This window comes from Neomonachus schauinslandi, chromosome 4 (assembly GCF_002201575.2).
Source record: "Neomonachus schauinslandi chromosome 4, ASM220157v2, whole genome shotgun sequence".
NCBI lineage: Eukaryota > Metazoa > Chordata > Mammalia > Carnivora > Phocidae > Neomonachus > Neomonachus schauinslandi.
The window spans coordinates 1340838-1368500 of NC_058406.1; the positions used below are offsets into that span (position 1 = coordinate 1340838).

General features: G+C 56.5%; 1 protein-coding gene across 1 annotated transcript; it reads right to left on the minus strand.

Annotated features, from left to right (window-relative positions):
• Positions 1 to 454: 454 nt before the first annotated feature.
• MMEL1 (membrane metalloendopeptidase like 1) lies at positions 455 to 27625 on the minus strand. The gene is made up of 23 exons (XM_021683368.1): positions 27469 to 27625; positions 17016 to 17093; positions 16266 to 16325; positions 15127 to 15288; positions 14777 to 14857; positions 13507 to 13602; positions 12991 to 13109; positions 12364 to 12429; positions 10866 to 11000; positions 10676 to 10765; positions 7256 to 7392; positions 6796 to 6889; positions 5391 to 5519; positions 4805 to 4903; positions 4329 to 4412; positions 3874 to 3977; positions 3526 to 3584; positions 2978 to 3097; positions 1961 to 2094; positions 1783 to 1848; positions 1119 to 1214; positions 648 to 724; positions 455 to 554 (listed from the first exon to the last, which is right to left on the minus strand). The coding sequence occupies exons 1-23, from the start codon at positions 27623 to 27625 to the stop codon at positions 455 to 457; spliced, it is 2343 nt and encodes a 780-aa protein (XP_021539043.1).
• Positions 27626 to 27663: the final 38 nt, after the last annotated feature.

Genomic DNA, 27663 nt, shown 5'->3' on the forward strand with positions numbered 1-27663 from the left:
AGAGACCCTGGAGACAGTCATCAGGAGTGGTCCTCCGTCCGCATGGTGTCCTGATGTTTCGCCCCACGCCACCAGCAGCCAGCGCAGAGCCAGCGCTTAGGGCCTCGGGCACTGCCACCCCGCCTGCCCCCCGGGGCCCTCCTAAACAGACAAGGCCGCTGACTTCTTGGAAGCGTTTACTTAGCTCAAGTCTGAAGCTCGGACAGCTGACAAGGACGCTTTGGAGAGTGGGTGCAGACAGTTAAACAGGTCTCCGGGGCTGGGGCGCAGCGCTCCCGGCCGCAAGCGCGGAGGGCACCAGGCGGCGCCGCTCTCCCCGGGTGCTGCGGCTGCGCTCCAGGCTCCGGGCGGACGCGGTGCTGGCCTCGCCCGCTGCTCCAGCGGCGCGCACGGAAGGGACGCCTGGCCTCGGCCGGCGGGTGCGCGCGGGCCACGCAGTGCGGCTCGCCCGTGGCTACCAGACGCGGCAGCGCTCGTGCGGGTGCATGTGGGTGCCCTCGGCGCAGTGGAAGGCGTCCGCAAAGGCCCCCAGGTTCTGCAGCGAGCCCAGCACCCTGAGGGCGACCAGGGGGGCCTGACCAGCTTCCCTGGGTGCGCGGGGTGGGGGGAGGGGGGCTGCCCGCGGGGAGGAGGCAGGGGCTACTTGCCTGTACTTCAGGGGGCTGTGGACGTCGGTCTTGATGGACTGGATCGCAAATTCAGGCCGGTAGGACCCGCACCACACCTGTGGGCGCACGAGGGGCGTGGCTGCGGGACTGGGGGAAGGGCGGGCCTGGGGGGGATGGGACGGAGGGATAAGGGGGGCCCTAAGGGGATCCAGGCGTGGGTGGCCGGGACAGGCGTGTGGTCTCATTTCTTTCTAGGCACAAGGGAGTCCCCCCTGTCCCAGGCTGCCCCTTCTTGGGTATGGGGAGGGGAGCCCCAGCTCCATCTGAATCCTCCCGGGCTCCAACCCCTTGCCATCATCCTTTTTCTCTAAGAAGCTTTCCAGGCTGGTAAGTTCTGGTTCTGCCTGGCTTGCCTGCTTACTGCGCCCCTGGAAGCATCCCATAGTGGAGGCCCTTCAACGGGTTCCCAGGTGGCACGGCAGCAGGTGGGGTGGGGACTAGGGCTCCTACCTGGGCGTAGTTGATAAAGAACAGCTGGTCATAGCTCAGTTCCAGTCCTGGCAGCTGCTGGTCCTTGCCCCCTTCTGCCATCCACTTTAGGTAAGCCTGCAGGCGCCAAACAGGTGCTGGGCCCAGGCCTGCGCTCGCTCCCAGGGTCACACCAGCCCACAGGGACTCCAGAGTCCTCGGGCCCAGGAGAATGGAGGTCTGGCTCCATGGCCTACTCCTGGTGGAGGTCCTGCCTCTGCAGCTTAAGGCCCTTTGAGCACCCCCAGGGACGGTCACTCCTACCTGCCTCGCCCAGTGGTCATCTCAGTACTCCACTGTCTGGGCTCAGGCAGACGGCCACGCAGCACCCACCCAGAATGAGCTCCTGAGGCCCAGGGCCTGAGGCTGCAGGTGTAGGGGTGCTGCCGAGGCCGGCGGGTACGTGGTGAATGTCACTGTCTCACTTGGAGATGGGCAGTGGCTTCCCCAGAGGTCGAAGGCTCCGCTAAGGTCGAGGTAAAATGTGGGGAGGTGCCCACCCGCCCATGGCCCACCTGCCCACCCGGGGCCCTGCTGCCTTCCAGTACCCACGGAGGAGGGATCCAGGGTGCGCCTCGGCTTGGGCGGGGCGCCGTCTTCGCCTCAACGAGCCGCCCGTCCTTGAGGGGCCCCTGCTCGGACCCACCTTGTATGCCTGCCGCACCCCTCCGTTGTCGGCGATGTTTTCCCCGAGTGTGCTGAAGCCGTTCACCTGCGCACAGGAGCCGGGATGGCAGGGCGGCCCGGGCTGCCCTGCCTCCCCCAGGGGCCGGGGCTGGGGTGCGGGTCCCTGGGGGTGGCGGTACAGCTGATGGCTGGCTCACATTCTGGTTGTCCGCCAGATCCCAGGAGTAGTTCCCGTACTGGTGGATCATGCACTCCGACTGCTTCCGGAAGTGCTGGGCCGAGAAGTTGCTCCACCAATCCAGCATGTTGCCATTCTTGTCGAAGTTCCGGCCTGGGCGGGCACAGGTGGGCTGCCCACATGGCCCTGCCTGCCCAGGGCCAGCCTCACCGCACATCCTTTCAGGAGCCCCAATACCTAGAGCTCGCATGTGAGCGGGGAGCGGGCCCCTGAAGGGCACTGGCCTGCTTGAAGGGCCAGCACAATGTCACTGGGCTGCTCAGGCCTGGGAGAGGGGCTTGGTGTCTCCCATGCCACCCCCGAGGTCAGGGCCCGGGGTGTCCGGTCTCAGGGTTTAATGACCCTTGTTGGGATATCCAAACTGTCTGGGGAGCACATGGTCCTGGGGGGACGTGAGGCTGCCCTCAGAAGGTCCCAGTGGTCAAGCCCCGTGGGAAAGCCAGCCTTCCCGGATTGCAGTTGGAGCCCGTGTGCGTGGTCACGGGCCACGAGAGCCGGGCAGGGGTCCCCAGCCCACGCTGGGAGGTGGGAACGTCGGGTCAGCGTATCCCTGGGCTGGAGGATGCTGGCCATCCTGGAATGACACCAGGCCAGACTCCAGGCCAGGCCAGGACCCGTGGGTTCAGAGCTACATGGGAAATGGCGTCACTGTCACCATGTCACAGGCCCAGGGGAGGAGAGTGGCCAGCGAGTGAGGTGGAGTCAGGGTCAGGCCCTTGTGCTCTCTCCTCCATGGCTCTGCGTAGAGCAAGAGGCCTGACCGGGGCCTACTGTTCAAGACCTGTCCTGCCGCCGTCACTCCCCTGGGGACCTGGCAAGTCCTTCCCATGCCCTGGGCCTCAGTGTCCCTATCTGAATCAGGAAGGGGTTGGAGGGACAGTCCCCTCCCAGGACTGTGGCTCAGGGCAGAGGGGAGGGGTGTGTGGGTGTGTGACTTGGAGGCGTCGCTCTGACCCCCCCCACGCAGCTTCCCTACCGTTGTCGTCAAAGCCGTGAGTGATCTCATGCCCAATCACCATCCCAATGCCCCCGAAGTTCAAGGCCTGTGGCTGCTCCTTGCTGAAGAAAGGAGGCTGCAGGATCCCAGCAGGGAACACTGCACGGGGATGGGGTGGGGAACAGGCCCTGAGCGAGCGCACCTTCTGTGTGCCAGGTTGGGGTGGGCACCCCTGGGGCTCCTGCCATTGAACCCCGCAGCCCAGGAGGCAGGGCTCTGAACGGGCCCATGTTACAGAAAAGAAAGTCGAGGCCCCGGAGCCAAGAGGCCAGGGCCAGTGGGCAGCAGATCCCGCTCTTCCCACCATTCTCTGCTGCCTTGGGACAGGGGTGTGTGGCCCCATTCTCTAAGACCTCGCCCCACCGCTCACAAGGAGAGGAATGTCCCCGCAGGTGGGGTGATGGGTGGAGTTCCTACAGGTAGGGAGAGGTTCTCCCCTTCTGAGCACAGGCTGGAGGTGCCCCCTAGGAGGAAAGGGTGGGGGCTGCTGGAGGGGCTGGGGTCAGTCACCGAGGGGGCGAACGTACCTATCTGGTTTCGGTTTGGGGAGTAGAACGCATTAACCACGGCTGCCCCGATGATCCAGCTGTGATGAACAGGCCGGTCACCCGGAGCCCGTCTCTTGGAGCCCTCCCGACAGGCCCCCCTGCTGGCTGACCAAAGCCCACCCTTACTTAGGGTCACAAAGTGGCTGTGCCATGAGACCCTCGTTGCCCACAGCTAGGGCGAGGTCTGGGCAAACCAAAGATCCGAATCCTCCCTGAGCCCTGGGCCCCAAAGCAGAAGGCACAGCGGGGCTCTGAGTCGGACCGAGTGGCCTCTCCCAGCTGGCCCTGCGCTCAGCCCACTGGCTCCCACGTGCCGTCCCCACTCACAGGTTCTGGTCCACTTTCTCCCGCAGCTTCTTGAGGCTCCGCTGGGCCCCAGCCTTGAGGTTCTGAAGACCATTTTCAAAGTACTTGTCCTCTGAGAAGTTCAGCTATGGGAGAGGGGCGGTCACCTCGGGTGTGCAGGCAAGGGAGGTCGAGAGTGGCTGGGGACTGGTCTTAGGACTGGCCAGGCAGTCCTGCGCAAGGCCAACAGGCTCTGGGTGCAGATGGGGGGTGGGGGGTGCTCTTGCTGGCTCTGGGCATTTATGCAACCTTAGTCTCCCCGTCTGTAACAGGTAACTCTGGAGCCGCCCACCCAGTGAGGTGGCCAAGTTAGTGCCAGTGCCACCTGCCAGGGCATTGAAGGTTTACGGTTCACAGGGCTGGTTCAGGGGCAGATCGGGTTGGGATGAGGAAGAGGGGAGGTTCTGGAGGGCCCCTGGGCCGGGGATGGGGCGCACATTGGAGTACTCCTCGTCCAGGTGCTTATTTCTCTCCTCCAGGATGTAGTCTGGGTACCCAATCTGCTCCCGGATGTTCATGGCCTAGGGAGGACATTGGGGCCAGTCTGTGCCTGCCCCACCGTGGGAATCCTGGCTCTGCCCCTCGCTTCACTGCCCGCCTGGCCGGCAGCCAGGGATCTGATGGGGCGAGCCCTGGGTGGAGTGGCTCAGCTTCCAATTGTCACACTGGCCCAGAGGGGCTTCTGCTCCGAGGCCATGGCCACCCCCACCCATTCCCAGGGGTGCTGGGGGGTCTTGCAGACTTGGCTTCTGGTCCTGCCTCTGCCCACAGCCCCTTTCTGAGCAAGCCACACCCAGCCTCAGTGTCTTCATCTCTGAAGCGGGTATGATGATGGTCACCCTCCCGTCCCCACGCTGGGGCTGCCCTCTCCCTGCAGGAAGCCCTGACCTGGGAGCTCCATCCGCCCACCCACCTTCTCCTGGGCCTTCTTCTTGGACACCTCGTCCATCCAGCCCAGCTCATCCAGGGTCTCCACGAACACCGCCCGCACCTTGTTGATGAGCTCTCTGACCTGGGGGGAGTGCATGACCCTTGTCCTGCATGACCAGCTTTGGGGTCTCTGCAAGGGTCTGGTCCAAAGCCCCGTCCCTGCTGTGGCATTGGGGTTCGGGATGAGGAATGATCCCCACCAGAACAGGGGTCCTGGCTGCAGGTCTTTCTCCTGGGTGGGCCTGGGGCCTGCCCATCCCTGGACTCACAGCCTGTATGACCTGTCCCCTTTCCCAGACAGATCTGTAGGGTTGGGGGTGGGGCCTCTGGCCTCTCCATGTGAGGGGACTGGGCAAATGTGTGCTCTCAGAACCACTGAGCACACACGTGCGGCTGGGGGGCCCTCGGGGTTCCCACACCAGGAGCCAGGAGTCATCACGCGAGGTGTGGGGATGGGACCTGGGCCCCCACACACCGTGGGCCAGCGTCCCTGTGGGGAGGAAGCTCCTGGCCCTGGGCCATGGACCATGGACAGGGGTGCCGTAGCAATCCAAGCGCAGAGCACCCACCGCATCCTTGCTGTCTCCGGGGAAGGCCTCCCTGACGTAGAGGGAGCCCACAGCGCTCTCCATGTTGCTATTGACGTAGCTGACGCATTCCCGCCAGCGCACCTCCTCCACGGTCGTGCCGTACAGCACCTGTGGCGGCCGGTCAGCCATTCACTCACTCACTCATTGCTGCCTTTACCAACATCTGCTTCCCTGTCCTCGGCCTCAGGGTGCCCAGGAGCCAAGTGGGGGACACGGATGAACTCAGACTCCCCTCTGAGGGCTGGCCATGGGTGTGGGCAGGACCGAGGGTGCAGTTTTCAGGGGAGGGCTCCCGACCCAGGCTCTGGGTTGGACCTTTACCCCAGGGCAGTGGTAGGGACCTACTCAGCCCTCAGTGCCTCCTTGTGCCCTGTTCTTGCCACCCTGGCCTGGCTGTCTGGCCGGATTCTGACCTCAAGGACTCCAGCCCCACCCCAAAGCACCGGCTGGTGTTGACTCTGGAGGTCCTGGGGGGCCATATCCAGCTCAGCTGCAAGCCACCAGCTCTCCGGGCCCCAGTTTTCCCATCACTAAAGTGGAGATGCTTTGTTAGTAGTGTCTCCAACCTAACATGACAAGCTGGGGTCCCGACTTGCCCCGAACGGTTCTGCCATGTTTTCCTGATGCTGTGGAGGACCTCTGCCCATCCCATTTCTCTAGTGAAGAACCACAGAGTCCCCCTGACTCCCATGCCCCTCATTCCCCCATTTGTACCTCAACTCTCTGTTGTAGGCACCTCCATCTGCTGCTGATGCCCTGGTCCAACCTGTCACCCCACCTGGATGATGGCACCTGTCTCCACTCTGATTCCACGCCCCCTCTGATCATTGTCCCAGAACAGCCACCAACACCACAGGGCTTCCCAGTGGGTCCCCTGCTCTGCCCTGACTGCACCCCACCCCCAGAGCAGTCAGAATGACCACACAAGCAGGACACCAGACTGTGGGTCCCACTCCTACAGCCTCAGCAGCTTTCAGGGCATGTGGAATCCATGCATCAGTCCCATGATTGCTGGCCCCCATCTCTCTCCCTGACCTCATCTCCTTCCTTTCTCTCATGTGGCCCTGGGGTGTCCCTGCCTTGAGAATCTGCCCCAGTCTTCTCATGTCTCAGTCATTCTCTCCTCATGGTCTCCAGTGTCACCTTCACAGAAAGGCTCTCTCTGTCCTGTCCCTTCCTCTGATGTCCTACTTGTTGCTTTTGAAAGAGCAGATCTCCAGTTTGTCGGCTGCCCCAAGAGGGCAGGTACCTCATTAGCCTCTTTCATGGCTCTGACCCCAGGGTGGACCTTGGTGTTTGGCCCACAGCAGGTGCTCAGTACCATAAACTGAGTGAATCAATAACAGGGCAGGGGCAGGAGCTGCCTCTGTGGGGTCTCACTCACCTTGCGGTAGTTTGTCCGTGCATCCTTGAATCGCTGGCTCAGGCTGCTAATGCGATCCAACACCAGGCGCCAGACCAGGTAGTTCTGTATGGTCCTGTGGGCAGGAGGCAGAGGGTGGGGTATAGAACAGGTGAGTGGTATATGCCTAGAGAGATTATTTGGCTTATGGGCCCTTGGTCAACAGGTTCTATGCCAAGCAGGGAGCTCACCGCAAGCAGGGTGGTGGAGAAAGCCTCTAGGACAACCCCAGATACAGCCTGTCTGCTCCTGGGTGCTTGAGATACCTCAAGGAGGGTTCATATCTCTCACTAAGGCTCCGTTGGCCACTAACATTTACCTACTCATGTCCCTCACTCCCAGAGTAAATGCCCTGGGGTCCTCTCCTGTGAGGAGAAGCTGCAGGGGTGGGGGGAAGGGGCAAGGATGCTTAAGGCTCTGGGGACCTTCTCTGGGTCCTCACCTGGCTGAGTAGACATCGATGATGTCTTCAAGGTTCTGGAGGTAGGGGATGCCGTAGACCACCACTTCTTCATCTGGCAGCAGTTTGATTTTGACAGAGGACAGCACAGATTGTATGAAGAGGGTCCAGTTAAACCCCTGGGGAAAGAGGGCATGAGGAGAAAGAGAGACAGAGAGGTAGACACAGCTCCTGGGCATCCAAGAAATCCAGCTCTAACCAAAGAATATTCAGAGAATAAGAGAGAAGGCACAGATGATCAGAATCAGGGGAAGGGTGGGTGACATTAGCACAGAGCCTACAGACTATGACAAGAGATTATGCCAATGTATTTAAAAACTTCAGTGTGGTGGAAAAATTCTTGAAAAAAAAAACAAACAAACACAACTTAGCAAAATGACCAAAGAGTAGCAAATACAGTCTTGTATGTAATAAACTGATCTTTAATTTGAAATATTCCCACGTAGAAATTTCCAGACTCATCTGGCTATTCCAGTGGATGCTATCTGACATTTAAGGAAGGCATACTGCCAATCCTACTCAAATTTCCCAGAGAAGAGGAAGAGAAAACTCTTCTCAATTGGATTTGGGAAGCCAAGAATAACTTAATACCAAAATAAGGATATTACAAAGAAAGAAGGTAACAGGCTAGTCTCATTTATGATCACAGATACAAAAATTCTAAGGAAAATATTAGCAATTAGGATTTATCCACACCTATATAAAATGGATAATACATCACAGTCAAATTTGATTTATTCAAGCAATTCAAGTTTGGTATAACATTTGAAAATTGAATCCTATAATTCACCGTGACAAGTGATAAAGCAGGAAAATCACATCTTAATTTTGATGGATGCAGAAAGAAAGGCATTTAGTAAATTTCACCATCTGTGCATAATAAAAAGTCTTAGCAGACTAGAAATAGAAGGTAAATTCAATAATCTGATGAAGGGACTCTGCATACAACAGCAGCAACAACAGAAACAAACATGTCCACAGCAAATGTAAAAACGGTGAAATGTTGCAGGCTTTTCTCTTAGGAAGGAAACAAGATGTCCACTATCATGACATTAGCACTGCGCTGAGTGTCCCTGCCAGTTCAGTAAGACAAGTAAGTGAAATAAAATCAGTAAGAGTTCGAAAGGGAAGAAATAAAACTTACTGTTCACAAAGGACATGATTTCATGTGCATAAACCCTGAAACGACCTACAGGTAAAGTATCAGAACTAGTAAGTGCACTGAGTAAAATTGCTGTGTATGAGGTCAGAATCTCTGTATGCTAGCAACAAAAAATACAAAGATATGTTACAAAATGAGGCCCTTCATAACAGTATTAAAAAACCAAATGGCTAATAATAAATCTGATGAAAGATATGTAAGGCATCTTAAGAGGACATTTCATACACTGCTGTTGGGGACAACAACTCTGTACTCAGGGGAAAAGTTTTGGAGTTATCTGCTAAAGTTGAACATATGTGTGTTCTGTGACCTGGCCATCTCATTCCTAGGTAGATACCCAACAGAAGTGCATGCATGTGCACCCCAAAAGACATGCACTAGAATGAACATGACCACCTTATTCAGAAGAGTCCAGAATGTGATCTGACCCAGAAGTCTAACAAGAGTACAGCAGGAGTGTAATGGTTGTGTGTTCTCAGAATGGATCATACAGCAGTCAGGATGAGTGAAAACTTGCCTGATGCCCAGTGAGATGGGGGGTATAATGACGGCGAGATGTAGTCTCACCTACAAAACGTAGGACGAGAGAAGCCCCGTGCAAGTGAGTCAACTTGTCTGGTTCTGATCGAATCTTGTGGTGGGAGAAGTCGGGGTGGTGGCTGTTTCAGGGGAGGGCAGGGGAAGGGCCATGAGGAGGGGTGTCCGTAGTGGTTCTGATCTGAGTAAGGGCTGTGTACACATGCTCACGTGGAGACAAGTCTACGCATTATAAAAGCATCATGCACCAAATGCCCCAAAGCCTGGCTTCCAGAATGTTCCCCGGGGGCTGCTCCAGCGCCATCTCCATGGCATGGCGCCTGCAGGCCATCGGAGTTCTCTTTCTTCACTTCCCACACTTGGCACATTTGCAAATCCTGCTGGCTCTACCTTCCAAATAGATCCAGAAGCCACCCTCTCGCCACGTCTGCTGACACTTGTCCCCGCCTGTCACATGTCCTGCCTGGGTCATGCAGCAGGCTGGTCCTCAGGGTGAATCAAGTCTGTGCCCCAAGCCCCTCTCACACAGCATCAAGGCCAGTGCCCTGGAGGTCTGGCCCGGTCCACCCCGTCACCTCCTGGGCCTTATCTGCCCTCCAGCGGCCTTGCGGCTCCTGCCTCAGGACCTGGGCCTTTGCTGCCCCCGTTTAGGCTGCGTGTCCCAGACGGCCCCTCCTCCAAGACTTCTCTCGCACATCAGCTGCATGGTGTGGCCACTCCTGGCTGCCGTTGTCCCACCCCCTCCCTGCTTTCTGACACACCCTGCAGGTCCCGCTCTTTCTCGCTCCCGGCCTGCATGGCAGCATGGGTGCAAAGTGGGGATAGCCTGCATGGTTCACGGATGCGGCCAGTGCCAGAATAGGGCCTGCCCCCCAAAGTGCCCGCTGGGGGGTGGGCCAGCTGTTGGGCTGGGTTGAGGGGGGTGGCTGCAGCAGGCCACCACTGGGAGCCAGTGCCAAGGAAAAGAGCAGGATCCAGACCATGGAGCCTTCTGGAACACCAGGTGCTATGAGCCTTGGGCAGGAGTCTCCCCGAATTTTCCGGTTCTGTTCTATGGCTCCAGACACTTGCATTTTCTGGTCAGGAGTTAGGAGCTTTGGTTTCTATCCCTACCGCCTGCCCTCTCCTCCCTCTGACTTTGGCTCCATCCCTGCTCAGGCCCTCTGCCCTCTGACTTTGGCTCTGTCCTCGCCCACCCTCTCTGCCTTTTGACTTGGGCCTTGGCTGTAAGGTTGGCGGCGGCTAGAACTGCACTTCTGCCCCTCCTACGGGGAGGCCGCTGGACAGGCTGGCTGCTCAGGGTGGTCAGCCCGCCGAGTTTGGGGTTGGGTGGGGTGCTCCCCTCTCTCTGGCTCTTCTCCTGCCCCCAGCCCCTGAGCATAAGTCCTGGCCAGCAGGGAGGGAGGGCCTGAGGGTGCGGTGGTGTGGGGCAGCCTTCAGTCTGGGGTGGGCATATCCGTGGGGCAGACTTGGGGACAGAGTGCCCTGCGTGGGGGTCTCCCTGGCTCTGGTTGATCAGCAACCTCTCTAGGCTTGTTTCCTGCTCAGAAAAGTGGGTTCATTGCTGCAGCCCCCTCATAGATGGGGGGCCCTGTGGCCCTGGACAGCCCAGTCGGCACCTGCTGTCCCAGCGTGAGAGCATCCCTGGTGGGCGTGCGTGGGCGTATATTTCCGAGGCTTAGCTGACCGAGGCGGGGACTCACCTTCAGGCCAAACTTGTTCTGGAGGTCCTCCAGGCTCATCCTATGGTACAGGGTGGTGACATCGTGCCTCTCCTCCTGGGGGGCCGTGGCCTGCACCGGGGGCCGGGTGGTCACGCTGGGACCGTGGGGGGCAGCCGGGGCCCATCCCCTGCCCCCCTTCCCCCCCGCCCCCGCCAGGCCGCGGCCTCACGTTTGCCAGCTGCGTCTCCAGCTCCAGCACCTGCACCATGTCCTCCCGCACCAGGTAGCTGTTCTCCGGGAGGTTCATGTCTGCCCGCAGCATGGTGGCCACCGACATCATGAACTGCAGGTAGGCTTCCCGCACCTGGGCCAAAGGACGCAGAGCGGAGTCTGGCGGCCTCGGCCACCTTGGCTCCCATGGAGCTCTCTGTGGGGTCGGGGTGGGTGTATGACACGAAGCAGGCCCCCGGGAGGCTCGTGGGGCCAAGCTCAGCCAGCAGGCGGTGGCAGGGCCCCTGAGCACTGGGATGGGGGCACTCCAGCCTGTCCACGCCCTCCAGGCCAGGGCCAGGGCCTCAGCTGCCCCTCACACTGCCGGACACGCCTGCATGGGAGGTGCGAGCTGCAGGCGGGATGGACCGGCGTCCTCACACCTGCGCACTCGGCTCCACGCTGAGGCCACGCCCAGCCAGCTCAGAGCTGCTCTCCCCGCTCCACCCTTTTCAGGCGCGCGACCCCAGGCCCCTGGGCTCCCGCAGGACCAGAGACCCATTCTGTCCGTCTGATGGCAGCCTGTAAAGTGCTGGGCACACAGCAGGTGCTTAATAAAGGTCCAGGGCCGGCCCTGGGCTGTCGGCTAGGCTGCCTTCTCCAGGCTTGCCTCAGCCCGAAGGTCAGGAAGTGGGTCTTGAGCATGGACGCCCCTCCTGGACTTTCTCCGTGCCCCATCCTGGAGGGGCGTTCCTCATAGCAGGTAGGGGCCACTGGGGCACCTCCTCCGGCCTGAGGCTCGGCCGTCGCTGCCAGCTCTGGTTCACACTGCTGGGCATGATCCCGTCCAGATGCTGTGTCTCTCTGCTGCCCAGTCTGGTTCTCTCAACTCCACTGCCCCACTCCCGGGCTCTTCCATCAGCCACGCCGGCTTTTCTCCTGTCTGGATCCATCACAGCCTAGCGCATAGCCCGCCTCCACCAGCGAGCCCACCATACTGCTTCCCCGCCGTGGGTCATTTCACAGCTTCCACCTGTCACAGACCGCTCCCTGGCTCTACCTTCTACCCTGCTCGCCTGGGTTTGGCTCCTAGTCTCCCTCCTCCCTTGATGGAGGAGCAGAATGGTTAAGGGAGCAGGCCTGGGCTCCAGTGGCCTGTGTTCAGATCCCAGCCGGCTCTACGCAGCAGACTAGCAGTGTGGACCGCAGCCCTGTACTGCGGGACAGGCAGGCGGGGTGTGACCCTCGGGGCTATGGGCTGAGCTGAGCTTGTCCCCATATAGGTGCAGGGTGTTTGGGGACTGTCCCTTTGATGAGGCCGAAGGCCACGCTTAGCTTGTCCACAGGCCTCAGAGTCCCCTGCAGGCGCTCAGAGGCTAGCTGTGGGCAGCGAGGGTCAACGGGTCACAAGGGGAAGCTGGATCACAGGTGGGCCCCGAAGTGACGGGTGGGCGGGCAGGGCAGAGGGGCAGGCAGGAAGTGCCAGGGGGAGGGGTCTGGGGGCCAGCTTGACTCACCTTCTGGTTGCTGTCCTCGTTGAAATAGTACTCTCGGGATGGCATGCCCAAGGTGGGCTGGTCTATCTGGAGACACAGAGGGTGTGAACCTGGGCAGGGAGCCAGGGATCCCCACAGCCTGGCTGACGAGGACAGCAGCTCTCTCCACTTCCCGTGAACTGTGCCCAGTGGAAACACGAGCTCCACCAGGATGGGCACACGCTGGTGTGTGTGCGGGCACTGGTGTCCCAGCCCAGCTCTGCGAGTGATGGGCGGAGGGCCGCAGGGGCTGGACTGCAGGGCGGGCCGAGGGGTGGCCTCACGGCACCCTCGCCCTCCCAGAGTGGTGTGGCCTGGCTGTGGCCAGTGGTGGCTCTCTGAGGTCAGCCTTCCTGCCTGGTGCCAGAGGCCAGGACAGGTGGCCCCGAGGACCGGCTCGGCACACGGGCCGGCTCCCTGACCGGGACCTGGTTCCGCAGGCGGCCAGTGCCCCCGAGCAGGACGTGGACAGGAGCAGGGCTCTGGGGACACCCTCGGCGTTCCCCCGCTCCCCAGCCCCGGCCCCGGCCAGCTCCCCACTGCCCTGCAGGCGCCCCCAGCCAGGCACGAGGGGCCCGGCCTACCCCGGCCCCCCGGCCCGGCTCGTACGTAGATGATGTGGCGGCTGGAGTTCTGGTCGTCGTTCCAGATGAAGAGGTCGATGAGGACGCGCCTGTTGAACTGCGTGTTCATCACAGCCAGCTGCTGTTCCAGCTCCCACCTGGGGCCTGGGGAGTCAGCGCCTCAGGCTGGGGCCAGGCTGCGCTCCTGGGGGTCCCAGGCCAGGCCCTCATTGGACACTGGGTCCCAGCCTGCTAGACCCCTGCCCCGCTCATGGTGGCAAGCACACTTGTGGGTGCCCGGGGGCTGAGGGACACAAGGGACCCACTTCCCGAAAACGTGCCCAGGGAACAGCAGGGCCCGCGTGTGGGGCCTGCCATCCGCCTGTGCCCCCTGAGCCCGGGGTGCGGCGGGGGGAGGTGGGGACTCCCTAGGGCTCTGGAAGGGGGCCCGCCAGCAGCTGGTACACACTTGCCAGCAGGAGCCTGGAGGGCTCAGCTGCAGGAGCCCCAGGCGGTGTCGGCCTGTCTGCTGGGCGAGGCCGCCGCCAGGCCCTGGCCTTACCTACACTCTCGTTCCACTTCTCCATGGTCACCGGCCAGCCTCCCATCACCTCCAGGATGTCCAGCAGGGGCTGTGAGTCTCGTTTCTCTATCACGCCTGAGAGGAGAGCAGGGGTCACTGGCCCAGACGCGCAGTGGGTGTGCACCTTCCCACAGACCCGCGGGGACGCCGCACGCCCGGCGCCGAGCCCCGCCCCTGTCACCCGGTGCAGCACCGGACGCAGAGGAGCCTGACGGATGCAGCTGCAACAGGCGCCTGGGGCTCGGCGAAAGCAGATGGGCGGGCAGGCCGAGGGGCGTGGGAGGGGGACAGGAGATCGGGTGCTGGGTGAGCCAGCCTGAGGGAGGCCCTGCGGCCCAGGAGTGCTCCAAGAGGTGCCCCATGCGCGGCCCTGGGCGCTCTGGCCTGGGTGGGGGAGCTCCAGCATCACGGCCGACAGAACAACTTCCCCAGGGCAGCGATGGTTTGACAGGGACCTTGGGAGCTTCTGTCACAAATAAGGTGAAGGTGGGGACACAGGGGCCTATGGGCTGGCCAGGTGATGTCCCCTCACTCTGGCTTGCCTTTGGCAGCAGTCCTATAAGGCTGGCTTAGCCAGAGCCCCCTCAATCCAATTTCCCCTTCTAGTAATCTTCTGTCCACCGGCCCCATCCTGCCCCTGTCACCCGGTGGTGACACCTGGGCTAGAAATCCCCCCCGCTCTTTCCCCTGTGGAAAATCCCACTGCAGTGGGCCCTGCACCCATCAGAACGCCCTGAATAAAGTCTGCCTCACCGTCCTTCACAAGTGTCGTGCTAATTCTTTAACAGTGTGCGTGTGCATGCATGCACATGCACACACACGTCCATCACACACACACGTCCATGCACACACACGTCCACGCACACACACACGTCCATGCACACACGTCCATGCACATGCACATCCACATGCGTGCACACATGTCCACGTGCACACATGCACACACAACACATATGCACATACACACATATCCACGTGCATGCACACACACACACGTCCATGTGCATGCTCGTGCACCTTCCCTGGGGCTTCTAGGTGGGCCCCTCACCATTTTCCTCCTGCCTGGACAGGGTGGCCCCAGGCTGGGGTCAGGATATAGATAGGATCACAGGCAGCTGGTAGCAAGGCCATGTCCCCAGGGGAGCTTGACCCAGTGGTCTGGTGAGGGCACAGCCCCTCTGGCATGAGTCCATGATGTGCTGCAGGGGCCGTGGGTCCCAGAGCCTCCCGCCAGCCCTCTGCCACTCACTCTCGTTCATGCAGGAGCGGTACAGCATCTTGGCCTTCTGCACAGCTGGCCTGTCCTTGGTGGTGGAATTCTCCAGCACCCCTGTGGGCAGAGGAGGAAGCTAGACGGAGGCCTGAGGCGGCTGTGGGGAGAGCCAGGTCAAAGGTCCCAGTGCCCCGACCCCATTCAGTGAGAGGTGGTCCCTCTGCCCCTGCCGGGCCTTTATTCCAGGGGAGTTCTCCTCCCCTGTGCCCTGCCCTGTGACCACAGAGGGCCCAGCAACCCGTCCCGCTGGCCCCATGGCCACCCTAGAGTGGGGCAGACGCAGAGCCTCACCCCAGCTCCACCCCCAAGGTCGCAGCTGCTCTCACCTTTGAGGATGACCTCCAGCTCATCTCGAAGGATGTCAAAGACGCTGTATCGGGAGTTGGTCTCGGGGATCACGTGGCGCCGCAGCCAGCCTCCGCAAGCGTACTGGTAGAAGTCGTCACAGGGTTCCCTGGATGGGTCCATGTTCTGGAGGATCCTGGCGGCTGCTCATGGAGACGGGTGGAGAGGGAGAGGGGCACCCAGTTATGGGCAGCCGAGGGACAGTTGGATATTCGATCATGGCTGTGTGCCCTTGGGGAGTGTCAGTCACCTTCCCTGAGGCTCGGCGTGGTTGGATTCAAGCTCTACGGCTATGACTTATTAGCCACATGACCTGAAACCACGTGACCTTTCTGCCCTTCATGTGCAAACCTGGGATGCCTGCAGTCCGGGCTCCCAGGAGGTGCTCTGCTGGGGGCCCTGCCCCTGGAGCCCCCTTACTCGCCAGTGTGTCTGTGGGGGAGAGGGGGCGCTTACCCACCACTTGGGGTTTGTCTGCTGTTAGAGGAGAGGGCTTGGCCCCTAGCACCCCGAGTGTGCAGCATCAGTGGGGTCCGGGGTTCCCTGCTGAAGGCTCTCAGCTGAGACAGCCAGGCTGGATTCCCCCCTGTGGCCCCCCCACCCTGGGACCCTCCCTCGCCTTCTGTCCCACTTGGCTGGGGCCTGGCAGGAAGCACCAGCTCGAATGCCTGTCCATGCCCTCAATGTGGGCAGAAAAATCTCATTTCTGAGTTTTCACCGGCATTTCTTCAGGCCATTTTCACTCTTTTCAGTCTGCAAATGGCAGCATATGGACCCCAATTTTAAGACAAATTCGTGGGAGGAAACTTGTACGTTCATGTGACCTTTCTTTCTGTAACTGCAGGAAGACCCAGGCCCAGCACTACCTTCCTCCCCATCACGGGGGCCTCGGCGGGGGCAGGGCGGCTTCCTGGGGGGCGCGGGGATGGGAAGCGGGAGTGCACCTATTTTCCTTGCCCACCACAGAAGTCCCACCTGCAGGCGGGGCCGGGCTCTGCTTGCCAGCCCCCGTGCCACATCTTGAGGTGGCTCCCCTTGGCCTCAAGGGGCCCTGTGGCAGCCTCACGGGAGCCCCCTCGTCCCGGGCAGGGCTGTCGAAGGTGCGGGGAAGGGGGCTTACCTGCTATTACACAGCCTGGACTGGTGCAGATATCGCCCATCTCCTTGGGCCGTTGGATGGCTGTGGGCAAGACGCGGTGTGAGCAAGTGGGGAGGTGGAGTGGGACGGGGTGTAGGCAGCATCAGTCTGCTGGGGCGGGCGGGACCAGGCTTCAAACCACCCCCAGCCCCCAGGGATAGTCCAACCTGGGGCACTGAGTCTTCCCTAGGTGGCCCGGGACCGGGGCCTTGAGTGAGGGTGAGCCTCATGCTGGCTTGAGCCCTGCTGTGACCTGGGAGCCTCTTTATACCCTCTGCCTCCACTGACCCCCATAGCTGCCCTGGGTCCCCAGGACAGCAGCTGGCCATTCTGCCCTCCTGCCTGTATGCCAGCCAGTTCTCACCCGTCACCTCCTCCAGGCAGCCTGCCTGTGTTGTTCATCTCTGCACACTATGCCCCCCCAACCCTCTATCTGGCACTAGCTGGTTGTATAAAGGTGTGCCTGCCTGGTCTTGGGGATGGCGCCCCAAGCCTGGGGGGTAGTGTAACTCATGCTGGCTTCCTGGAGCCCAGGGAACATCCTGTGTCTAGCAGGTGCTCGTTGCTGTATCCCTGCCCTGCCCTGTCTTTCTATGGGACTCTGGGGGCCCCGGGGCAGGGCCCCACTCCCCAGCTGCACACCCTAGGCTGCCATGAGTTGCCCAGCCCACAGGAGGCCCAGTTTACAGCCCACCTGCTCGGGCCGTGTTTTGATAGGGAAGGCAAAGCTACCTCGGGGTTTTCGTTTTACAATGGTCTTCTCTTCCTTTGAGAAGCAAAGCCGGCTAGGAAAGAGTGTCAGCTGCTTCCCTGGGGAGAAACACAGCACTCAGCTCTCTGCCTCCAGCCCCTCCTGGGACACCTTGGGGCTTGCTTGGGGACAGCCCTGGCATTTTCCTGCAGTGCTGGGGTCCAGGGTGCTCTGGGGCCTGCCTGCCTCCCTGTAGCCAGGCCTGGTCACCAGGGTCACCCAGCAGAACTTATCTCTGAGTGGGAGGGGGAAGGGGCCCCACGGGCTTGCCCACCCCATTGCTCTCCAGACCCAACCCACCCAGCTCCACCCCTATCTGCCAGGGCCCAGAGGGTTCCTGAGGCGGGACCTCTTTCTCCTCTGACTTCCTCTTCTAGCTTGGGGTCATGGGCCACACCATGCAAGGTGGCAGTTCCTGGGGTCCTACCAAGGCAGGAACAACAGGTTCATTTACCAGGAAAGGATGTTACTTTCACTTTCTGACCCACTGGCCACCTTCCCTCTATCCCTCCTCTGCATAGGATGGGGGCATTGTCTGGTCAGCATCGGGATCTTCCGGGTGGTTATCAATTCTACCCGGAGTGGGGGTGGGGAAGGGGGAGGTGGAGGGACAGGGGAGAGGCAGGTCCAGGGAGAGGGCATGCCAGGCCTAGCTACCTACAGACCTGGCTTGTGGCTGATTTTCCCCACTAGGGAGGCACATGGACACCTGGCGGGAAGGAGGAAACAGGGCCTTGTGCAGGTCAGAGACTGCAGAGGGTGCAGGGAGCTCCCCAAACTTTGGGAGTTGGAAGGAATGCTTATGAAACACGGGGTCTGGGGTGGGTGGGCCAATGGAAGGAATGCTTATGAAACACGGGGTCTGGGGTGGGTGGGCAGAGGCATTTCTCCCCCACTTGTTGCTGCTGCCCTCCCCATCCACCCTTTGTTCATCCATCCGTCCAACGTTTGTTGGTTATTACAAGCCAGCCCCAGTGCCAGGCCCTGAAGATTCAGATATGAGTACGACCCTGGCCCTGCCTCAGGGAGCCCCAGCCCGGTGGACACAGGAGAACAGTGCTGATCGCAACCAGAAATGATGTGGTCCGTGGGTGCCAGGGCATGGCTGTCCCACGGGTATTTGTCAGGCTCATTAACCCAGAGCCCTGGGACAAGAACTAGCCCTTGGACCCCAAAGGGCTGCCCCCTCAGGGACAGTGACGAGGAGGAGAAAGGATTTTTGCTTCTGATCAGGACGAAGAAAGTTGGAGGCAACCGTGGCTCCCTCCCAGTGAGGAGAACAAGCTGCAGATGCAAGAACATGGGGGTTTGCTGAGATCCGTTAGAGAGCTGTGGGCAGGAAACCTACAGAGCTGGATTCCAGACAGGGAGGTGCCCTCCCCAGAGAGAGGGGCCTGCGGCAGCCTTCCCCTGGGCGCCAGGGCTTGAAGCTGGAGGAGCCTGTGAGCTGGCACGCCAGGGATGGGGCTCCACATGGCGCACCCACAATCAGGTCCTCCCCTCGCCCCCGAGGGCACGGGCAGGGCAGGACAGCCGAGAGAAATCCCCCCACAAGAAGAAGTAGACAAATGTGACCCATCATCAGAAAAACCCAAGATAGTCCAAAGACGTGGACTCAGGTGACCAGATGTCAGTCAGCAGACAAAATCTTTAGTGGTTATGATAATTCAGTTAAAGGGTCTGGTACAGAAGATGGGAAGCGGATGTAGGTATGTGGTGAACGTCACCAGAGAAATGGAAATGGTAAGAAAGAACTGAAGTGAAGGATTGGTTTTACAGGCTTCACAACACATTGAACCTGCACAAGAAAGAACCCATGTCAATGTGGGTGATCCAGACCATGGCACGAAGGAAAAAGACAAAACAGACAGAACAGAGGAAAACATCCCCAAATCCCCAAATGGTGCAGCCACCCTGAAAGCAAGTGTGGGAGGTTCTTACAGAACCAAACACAGTCTTATAATATGATCCTGCAATTCCACTCCTAAGTGTTTCCCCAACTGGTTCAAAAAGTTACATCCACACGAAAACCTGAATGTGAATTTTATAGCAGCTTTTTTGTCTGCAATTCCAAAAAACTAGAAGCAACTATGATATCCTTAAATGGAGGAATGAATAAGTAAACTGTATTACATCCATACAATGGCATTATTATTGAGCTATAAAAAGAAGTAAGCTATCAAGCCACAAAGAGATGAATGGATAAATCCTATGAGTATATTATTAAGTGCAGAAGCCATCCGAAAAACCTGCATACAGCATGATTCCAATTAGATGACATTTTGAAAGAGCAATCACAGAGGTGGTAAACAATGATCACCACGTGTTTGGCAGGGGTGCAGAGTAGGGGTGGTGGATACAGAACAGGGGGAGCACAAGGGGTAGATGAGCCTGGAACATCTCAAAAAGCTAGAAAGCAAGAAAGTGCTACCCTCCCCTCCAATATCCCAAAGCTACAGTGATGGGGGGTAGGTTGGAGGGGCACAGAAGCCACCTGACAGAGCCCCCAATGGCCTAAGTTGGAACAATTTGAACAACAAAATAAACTAGTATTGGATTATAATCCAAAGTATAAAATAAATATTCATGAGTCCATGCCAACATAATAAATCATTGAATAAATAAATAAATGGGAGAAATAGATTCCCCATACAGAATTCCAAATAGTGTATGTAGGTGCCCCACCTCTATGGACGTGGATTCTAACTCCCCACCCCTTGGGTGTGGGATGCCCATGGTGGCTTCCTTTTGAAGGGGACAGTATGGAAAGTGGGAGGAAAGTGGAGAAACCTAATGAATGCTACGTGCTCAGGTCACGTGATCGTGGTCAGCAACGTTGAGGAGTCACTGGAAGTATGTCCCCCTGATTTATGGGCTTCCTCCCCAAAACACACCACCCCAGTCCAATTATGAGAAAGACATCAGACAAGTCCCACCTGAGGGACATTCTACAAAATACGAAGCCAGGACCCCTCAAAACTGTCAAGATCATAAACAAGGGAAGGCTGAGAAACCATCACGGCCGAGAGTAGTCTAAGGAAATTTGATGAATAATGTCATGTGGCATCCTGTAGGATCCTGGGACAGAACAAGGCATGAGGGAAGAACAGAGGAAATCTGAACAAAGTATAGCCTTAGTTAATAGTTAGATAGCAATGTTGGTTCACTACTTGCAACAATGTATCCTAGTGAGTAGAGTAGAAGGTTAACGGGGAAAGTTGGCGTGGCCCATATGGTGCACTGCACTATCTTTGTAATAGTTCCGTGAACCCAGAGCTGTTCTAAGAAATTTTTAAATTACTTTTAAAACAACTGGAACACAGGATCTAGGACCTGTGGGACTTTATTATTATTATTATTATTATTGCGGGGGAGGAGCAGAGGGAGAGGGAGAGAGAATGTTAAGCAGCCTCTATGCTCAGTGCAGAACCTGACATGGGGCTCGATCTCATGACCCTGAGATCATGACCTGAGCTGAAATCAAGAGTGGGACACTTAACCGACTGAGCCACCCAGGCACCCCAATTATTAACTGGCAAACAAAACGGCAAGGACATTTTGACTCAAAGGTTGAATAGAAATGAAGCTTCCTTTAATGCTAAAAAAGGGCCAACAGGAAAGGCAGCAAACAGACCCCAAGAAGGATGTTCTCCTCCTTCATAATTCCAGACGGTAGCAGCTTTCCTTAACACCCAACTGACATAGAATCCACTCTTTGTTGTTTTATATTTGCTCACATAACTTCTGTAATATGTGAATTATTTTCACATAGACTACATTAAAAAAATATTTTGGAAAAAAAGTTTTTTGACATTTTTGTCTGTAACTTTTGCTCTTCTAAAGGTTGGCCTTGATTTGAATGATTTATGTTCCCTCTCTCTGTCTCTTCTTCCTATCTCGCTCTCAAAAAAGAAGGCCACAGAAATCTTAGATGGGTGGAAAATAGCCCTCCTCCCTGGAGAACGCGTGATCATGGGCTGGTTGTCATGCAGCTGTGGGTACGAGTTCACAGGACCATGTGGCCAAGGAAACCTCAAGCTGAGACACTTATTTTAAGCAGGCCCAGGCTGGTGGCCTCCCCAGGTGCTTGGTGGAAACAAACACACATGTTCTCTGGAGGGCAACTTCTCGGCCTGAGAGACACAGGGTCCCCACAGATGAAACCAGTGTGAGCATGGATTCATGCTGATGCAAAGACAAGCTTCCACGGGTGTGCAAAACAGACACAGAACTATGATCCCCAAGGATTTTCTATCTGGGGACTCTCCGATCCCAAAGGTGTAGGGCATGATGGACCCCAAATCTCGACTCCTCTCTGCCCCATGCCTTTGCTGGAGGACACCTTCTCCCTCTCTTGTCTGGGGGTTGACTGCACAGCTTGCTTTGGCCACAGAATGAGGAGGAAATGATGCTATGGGACACTATTCCTGCTCTGGGTCTGGACCCCAGGAGGCCTGTGTGCTTTCCGCTGTCCTCTTAGACTTGTGCCGGGAGAGGCTCCTTCCTGCCCAGGCCTGCTTGCTGGTGCTCGTGGGGGGTATAGTTCACGTGGAACGGAGTCGCCCTGCGAGCCCGAGCCGGGTCAGCTGACCCCCGGCACGGCTGTGTGCCCGCATGTCCCCGTAAATGAGGGCTGTTCTAATCCCCGGGCAGCGTGTTAGGCAGCAATACCTCACTGGCGCAGAAAATAATCCAAGTATGTTTGAAGAAGCAAAAGAAAACATTGAAAACCAGGTCATGAAACATTTAAAAAGAATCAGTTTTTGAAAGAATAAATTGTCAATTCTAGAAACACAAAAGAATGTAGTTGCTGAGATTAAATTTTTTTAAGGATTTCATTTACTTATTTTTTTAGAGAGATTGAGAGAGAGAGAGAGAGAGCACACATGAATGGGGGGAGGAGCAGAAGAGGGGGGAGAGGGAGGGAGAAAGACTCTCAAGCAGACTCTGTGCTCAGCACGGAGTCCAGTGCGGGGCTTGATCACACAACCCTGAGATCATGACCTGAGCTGAAACCAAGAGTTGGATGCTCAACCGACTGATCCACACAGGTACCCCCACTGAGATTAAATTAAAAAAAAATCCAAAATGGATTTTTTCCCCTGAGCTGCAGTTTACTTTGCTGATTGAAACCTGAGTGAGAGCATGCCACTCTAGTTATGGGGTTTCATCTGAACCTCGACTGCACTGCAGTACAGAAATATTCAGATATATTTTTGGAGAATTGACATCTTGCAAAACACAAGCAACATTTTAATTCATATATGAGAAAAGGCGGTGTCCTAAAGTGTATGTGTTCCAAGTTATTGCAGGTTTTTTGGGGGGAAGAATTTCTGCAGAAAGAACACAGGTGAAGAGAGGTTTAGTGAGCTGGAATGTAGTTCAGAGTAATTGACCCAGAATGCGGGACAAAGTCAGAGAGGGAAACTCTCCAGAGACACAGAGGATGGAGGGGGGGGAGGATCGAGGACACATGGAATCAGAATTTTAGAACGGGAGAAGAGAGGCCATGTGGGAGACACAATATTCAGAAAGATAATGTACAACTTCCCACAATAAATACATGGTGTCAAGGCTGAGATTTGGGGATCACAACCTCTCCAAAGCAGAATGAACAACACAGATTTTCACAGTTCGATGTCTCAAGGGTAAAAGTGAAAAACACCAAAGACAAAGAAAAGACAGCTCAGAGGGAAGGGAAGTTCACCTGATGAAGAATGGCAGTTAGATGGGCCCAGATTTCTGGACAGTGGCAACGGAAGCCAGACCGTGAGGCAGAATCTTCAAGCCACCAAGGGAGAATTAGGCTTAGATGTATTTCACCAGTTAAACTATTAATGAAGGATGGGTACTAAATGAAGTTATTTTCAAATAAGCAAAAAATAAGTGTGAAAAACTTTTAAAGCAGTGCTCTCCAAACCTGCCTGATCATGAGTGACGCCTCATGGGCTCGTCCTGTACAGATTTCTAGGTCACACCAGGGTGGAGGCCTGTTCTGGACTGACTGTGGCTCCACCCAGTTCACAGTTGAGCCCTGACCACCAGTGGGATTGTGTGAGGAGGGACAAAGGTTAAATGAGGTCACAAGGGTAGGGTCCTGATCCTAAGAAGAGGTGAGACACTGAGCGCCATGTGAGGACACAATGGGAAGGTGGCCACTACAAGCCCAGAAGACAGAGTCCTCCCCAGGAAATGACTTGGCTGGCACCTTGATCTTGAACTTCCAGCCTACAGTATTCTGTGATGGCGGCCTGAGCAGACTGAGACAGGGCCCAAGGTCTGGAGTTTTAACAATTGCCCCCAGTTATTCTGATTATCAGCAAGTTCAGTAAACACCGTCCTGAATCAGTGCTCCTCAACTTCAGCACAGATGAACAATGTGGGAATTCAATGCAGATTCTAATCCAGGCCCCAAGCAGGCCCTGAGTCTCTGAATTTCTGACAAGCTCCCAGGTGAGGCTGACACCACCGGTCCACAAATCACACCTTGAATAGAAGCCTCCAAAAGTATGTACTTTTGAGAGAAGAAACAATATTTCATAAGGACCACCTGAGATGGAAGAAAAATGATGAGCAAAGAAACTGATTAGGATGTGGGAAATCCAAAATTAACATCGACTGTATTAAATAACGCTGCTTATGTGCGGCAGATAAAAATAAGATAGAAACCAAGTGCTGCCCACAATAACATGGACAGGGTGGAGGAGGAGAAGAGCTGACCTGCTCTAAATGCTTGTATTTTTGGAAGAAATATGGAGGTCTTGATTCACTGAACACTTTATTAAGTTAAATATGCATACACAGATCTAAGGTAGAACAGTTCTGCTTTCTGCTTAGAATGTCAAAATCCATGACAGAATGTCATTCCCACCCCAACAGCAAGGAAAATCCAGATAATCTACAGACGTCGCAATTTCTCTGGACCCATCTAGGACCCGAGGTCAGAGGGCAACTAGGAAAACAGAGTTTCAGGGAGTGATGAGCCCCTCTAAGCAGAGATGATACCATCTCCCCTTTGACAGGACCCAGGAGTGAGATAGTCACCACACAGGTGGGTAAGAAGAACTGAGATACAATTTTTATGTTGGAAGGACTTTTTCATTCAGGCCTGTAACCTTTTACAGGAGACAGCAAGTGTAACTACTTGTGTGATATTAGAAGCTGCTCACTTCTTAAGAATTATTTGGAGAAAAGATCAGAGAGGTTAGGAAAAGAACTTTAAGATCTAGAAATGTCATTTTGAATAGGCTCACATCGACAGGAATTAACAGTAAGCGCTGTTGGTGAGCTATGAGTACTTTGCACTCAAGCTGCATCCCACAATTAACTAAAAATCTATCTTAGGGAGCAAGAGGTTGATATTTGAGATAGATAAAGACAGGCTTGTAATAAAATCTTTTGACAGAAAGAAAGGAAACCTCTTGAACAAGGCAGCTATTAATGATGAGGAAACCAGATACTGGCAGAGAGCTCAGCTGTGAATAATATTCAGGAGAAATATTGTAAATGGTACCCGTGGCTTTACCCCAAAGCAAAGACGCATCTATATTGGGAGGGCAGGGCCTGGCTGGTGTAGGGAGCTATATCTGCCTTCCCTTCAGCACGTCAATAACTGCCCTGGTGGTGGGTAAATGACAAAATCCACTATTTTGCTATCACATCTGATCATGAACAGCATGACAGACAAAGACATTTTTCTAAGTGTTATTGATGTATTAAATCATGGGCCCTCAAGTAAGCCTCTAATGTATATGCTATGCTATGTTCCATTTTACAGATAGGGAAACTGAGGCACAGAGGTGTGAAGGAAACCTGCCAAGGTCACGCAGGTAGATTTGGGGGAGCTGGTATGCCTAGCCATGCCTGGGTGTTCACCACAACCTTATAACACCTCCTCACCATCACACGGTGACAGTAAAAAAGGTTCAAAGTCAAGGCTTAGACACAGGAGGACACTTCAGTTCCAGGGTTGTCAATATTTTTCTGTAAAGGGCCAAGTAACCAATATTTTAGGCTTTATGGACCAGATACAGACCCTGTCTCACCTATTCAACTTAACTTGTAGCATGAAAATACCCATAGACAATACATGAATAAATGGGCACAGCTGTGTTCCAATAAAACTTTATTTACAAAACATGGGTCACAGTTTGCTGGCCTCTGTGCTGGACAGTGGCTGTCGCTGCTCATGGGAGCACGATTCCAGGGTGGGCTGTGCCTCCCACTGTAATTTCTATAAAAACTTTTGATGTTCTGAAAAGTGTTTGTCTATAACTTTTAAAATAATAACTATTAAAACAAAAAAATCTAAGATAACCCCTTAAAGGACAGTGTTCGAAAACTTGCAAGCTAGCTGAGGGAGAATAGAGAACAAAATAATAGTGGTAAGATGAGAGAAAAAAGAGGTGCGAGAAGCACAAAAGAACACAATAGAAAAACCAGACATTCCAGTAATCATAGTGAATGCAAAGAGACTCAGTGCCGCAGGTAAGAGACAAGGACCCCAATCCAGCTACGCACTGTTGCAAGAGACACAGCGAAAGCTAAAGACACAGAACGTTTGAAAGAAAAATGGGAGAAAACAGGCTAAGCACAAATAGTTAGATTGGTATCAGACAAAACAATTTTAGGCAAACTGCATTAAGGTAGAAAGGGTCACTATGCAATGATAGGTCATGGAAGACATGCTAATTCTAGATTTGTATTCACATAACAACATGGTCTCAAAGTCGGCAAATTGCTGCTTGGCACAATTACGGGGAAAACCGGGAGTTCTCTAGCACAAGACTTAACACAGGAAAACCCCAGACAGAAGACTCGACTGATCTAAGGGATGTATCTGTATCTCCGACTTCATCTAAGAGTTAACGGTTGGGTGTCCTCCGCGAACTCTCACGGGTTATTGGCAGCACTGACCACGTGTTAGTCCTGAAGCGATTCAGTAAATACCGAGGAATCAGTATCCCATAAACCACGGCTTCTGACAACAATGCAGTTAATGCAGAAACCAAAAAAAAAAAAAAAAAAAAAAAGGGTAACTAGGAAGATCTCCATGCATCTGGATTTTAAAATAAAAAAGATTTCAAAATAAGTCATGAATCAATGAAAAAAAATCATAGTGGAAAGGAGAAAGCGCTTAGAAATAAATGGTAATACTGCATATAAATCCTTCCACAGACTCAACAGAGCCTGAGGCTGAGATCAGCTTGGGGGGGTCACTTCTGGAGGTGGGGCATGGCGGTTCTGACTGAGGAGCCCCAGCAGAGACCCCATTTGTATTTAGGAGACCACAAGGAGAAGGCAGACTGGGTAGGGAGAGTCCTCCTGTCTGGTGGTTCATGCTGCTCTGCATTACCTGGGAGAAGACAGGGGCCCTCTTGCACCCCACAGCTGGGGTGGGGGTAGGGGACCAGCCCTGTCCTCTGGAAGCCTCTAACCAAGGTGTTTCCAGCCCAGTGAGCCCTGAACAAAGGCTCCTTGAGGTCTGGGCTCCCCAAGGCTCTCTGTGCAGCCAGCGGTCCTTCCCCTGACCCCTGCCCATGGAGCAGAGCCCCTCTACCCTGCAGGACACCCAGAGACTGAAGCAGCTGGCCGGGCACCTGCACAGGCTGGGAGCAGCCCTGGGCTGAGATGCCCAGCAATGGATGGATGGTCCACCTCAGCGCAGATGGCCCTGGCCAAGCCAGTGAGGGAATGTTCTAGGGACACAGGCTGTGGTGCCTCGCTGCTGAGAGTACCAGGAGGGCACCGCTCCTGAATCCTGTGCCCGCCGCGGCCCTGGGGAGGAGCGCACCGCAGCTGTGCCCCGTGAACACCGGCGTCCATGCCTGAAGTGGTGCCCGTGGGCAGCAGGGGGCGCAGCTTGCATGCACCTGAGCCCCGGCCATGCCCCCGACCCAAGACGGGGACAGCCCCTCCACGTCCACGCGGGGGTGGGGCAGGGGAGAGAGCAGAAGAGGCAGTGTCCCTGCAGAGCAGCCCTGGCCGCGCCCCCATCGCTCTGGGACCCAGGCTGACCCCTCCCACCGTCTTGCAACAAGCGGAGCCGGTCTGGGAGGCCGCGACCTTCAGGGGGCGGGGGAGGAGCATCCCAGCAGGGCCCTCCCGCCCGGGAGCCGCCGCGGACACACGGTGAGCAGCGGGAAGGGGCGGGGGCGGGGCGTCCCCGGCAGGCTGCGAACTGCGGTGCGAGGTGTGGCTGCCCGCGGGAGGGGGGGGGGGGCCCTGCATCTCGGGAGTCCCGCAGGAGCCCGCGGGCGCCAGCCAGCCCTGGACAGAGCCTCCTGGAAGGGGCTGCGGGCACCCTGCCGCTCAGCGCCCAGGGCCGACCCGCCTGCCCCATTTGACAGGGCGGGCTCGTCAGGGCTCGTCAGGGCTCGTCAGGGTGGGCAGGCACGCAGGCCCTGGGGTGGGGGGGGGGGCGTCTTCACTCACCTCTGCTGTGGGCGGCGTAGAGGAGGCCCAGGGCCACCAGGGCGCAGGTCACCAGCACCAGCAGCAGCAGCAGCCCCCCCTCCAGGAAGCCTCGGTGCTTCTGCCCCGACCAGCCGGCAATCTCCACCATCCCTACTGGGCTTTCGGGCTTCCCCATCACCAAGTCTCTGGCCGGGGGAAAGTGCACAGCTGAGA

What these genes read in the sequence shown, in the direction of transcription:
- MMEL1 (XM_021683368.1), bottom strand. Translation starts at nt 27,625, where the DNA reads ATGGGGAAGCCCGAAAGCCCAGTAGGGATGGTGGAGATTGCCGGCTGG. An exon ending in CCAGCCGCCACATCATCTAC is followed by an intron (nt 12,430 to 12,990) that starts GTACGAGCCGGG and finishes CTGTGTCTCCAG; the next exon opens with ATAGACCAGCCCACCTTGGG. An exon ending in CCCAAACCGAAACCAGATAG is followed by an intron (nt 3,098 to 3,525) that starts GTACGTTCGCCC and finishes ATCCCCGTGCAG; the next exon opens with TGTTCCCTGCTGGGATCCTG.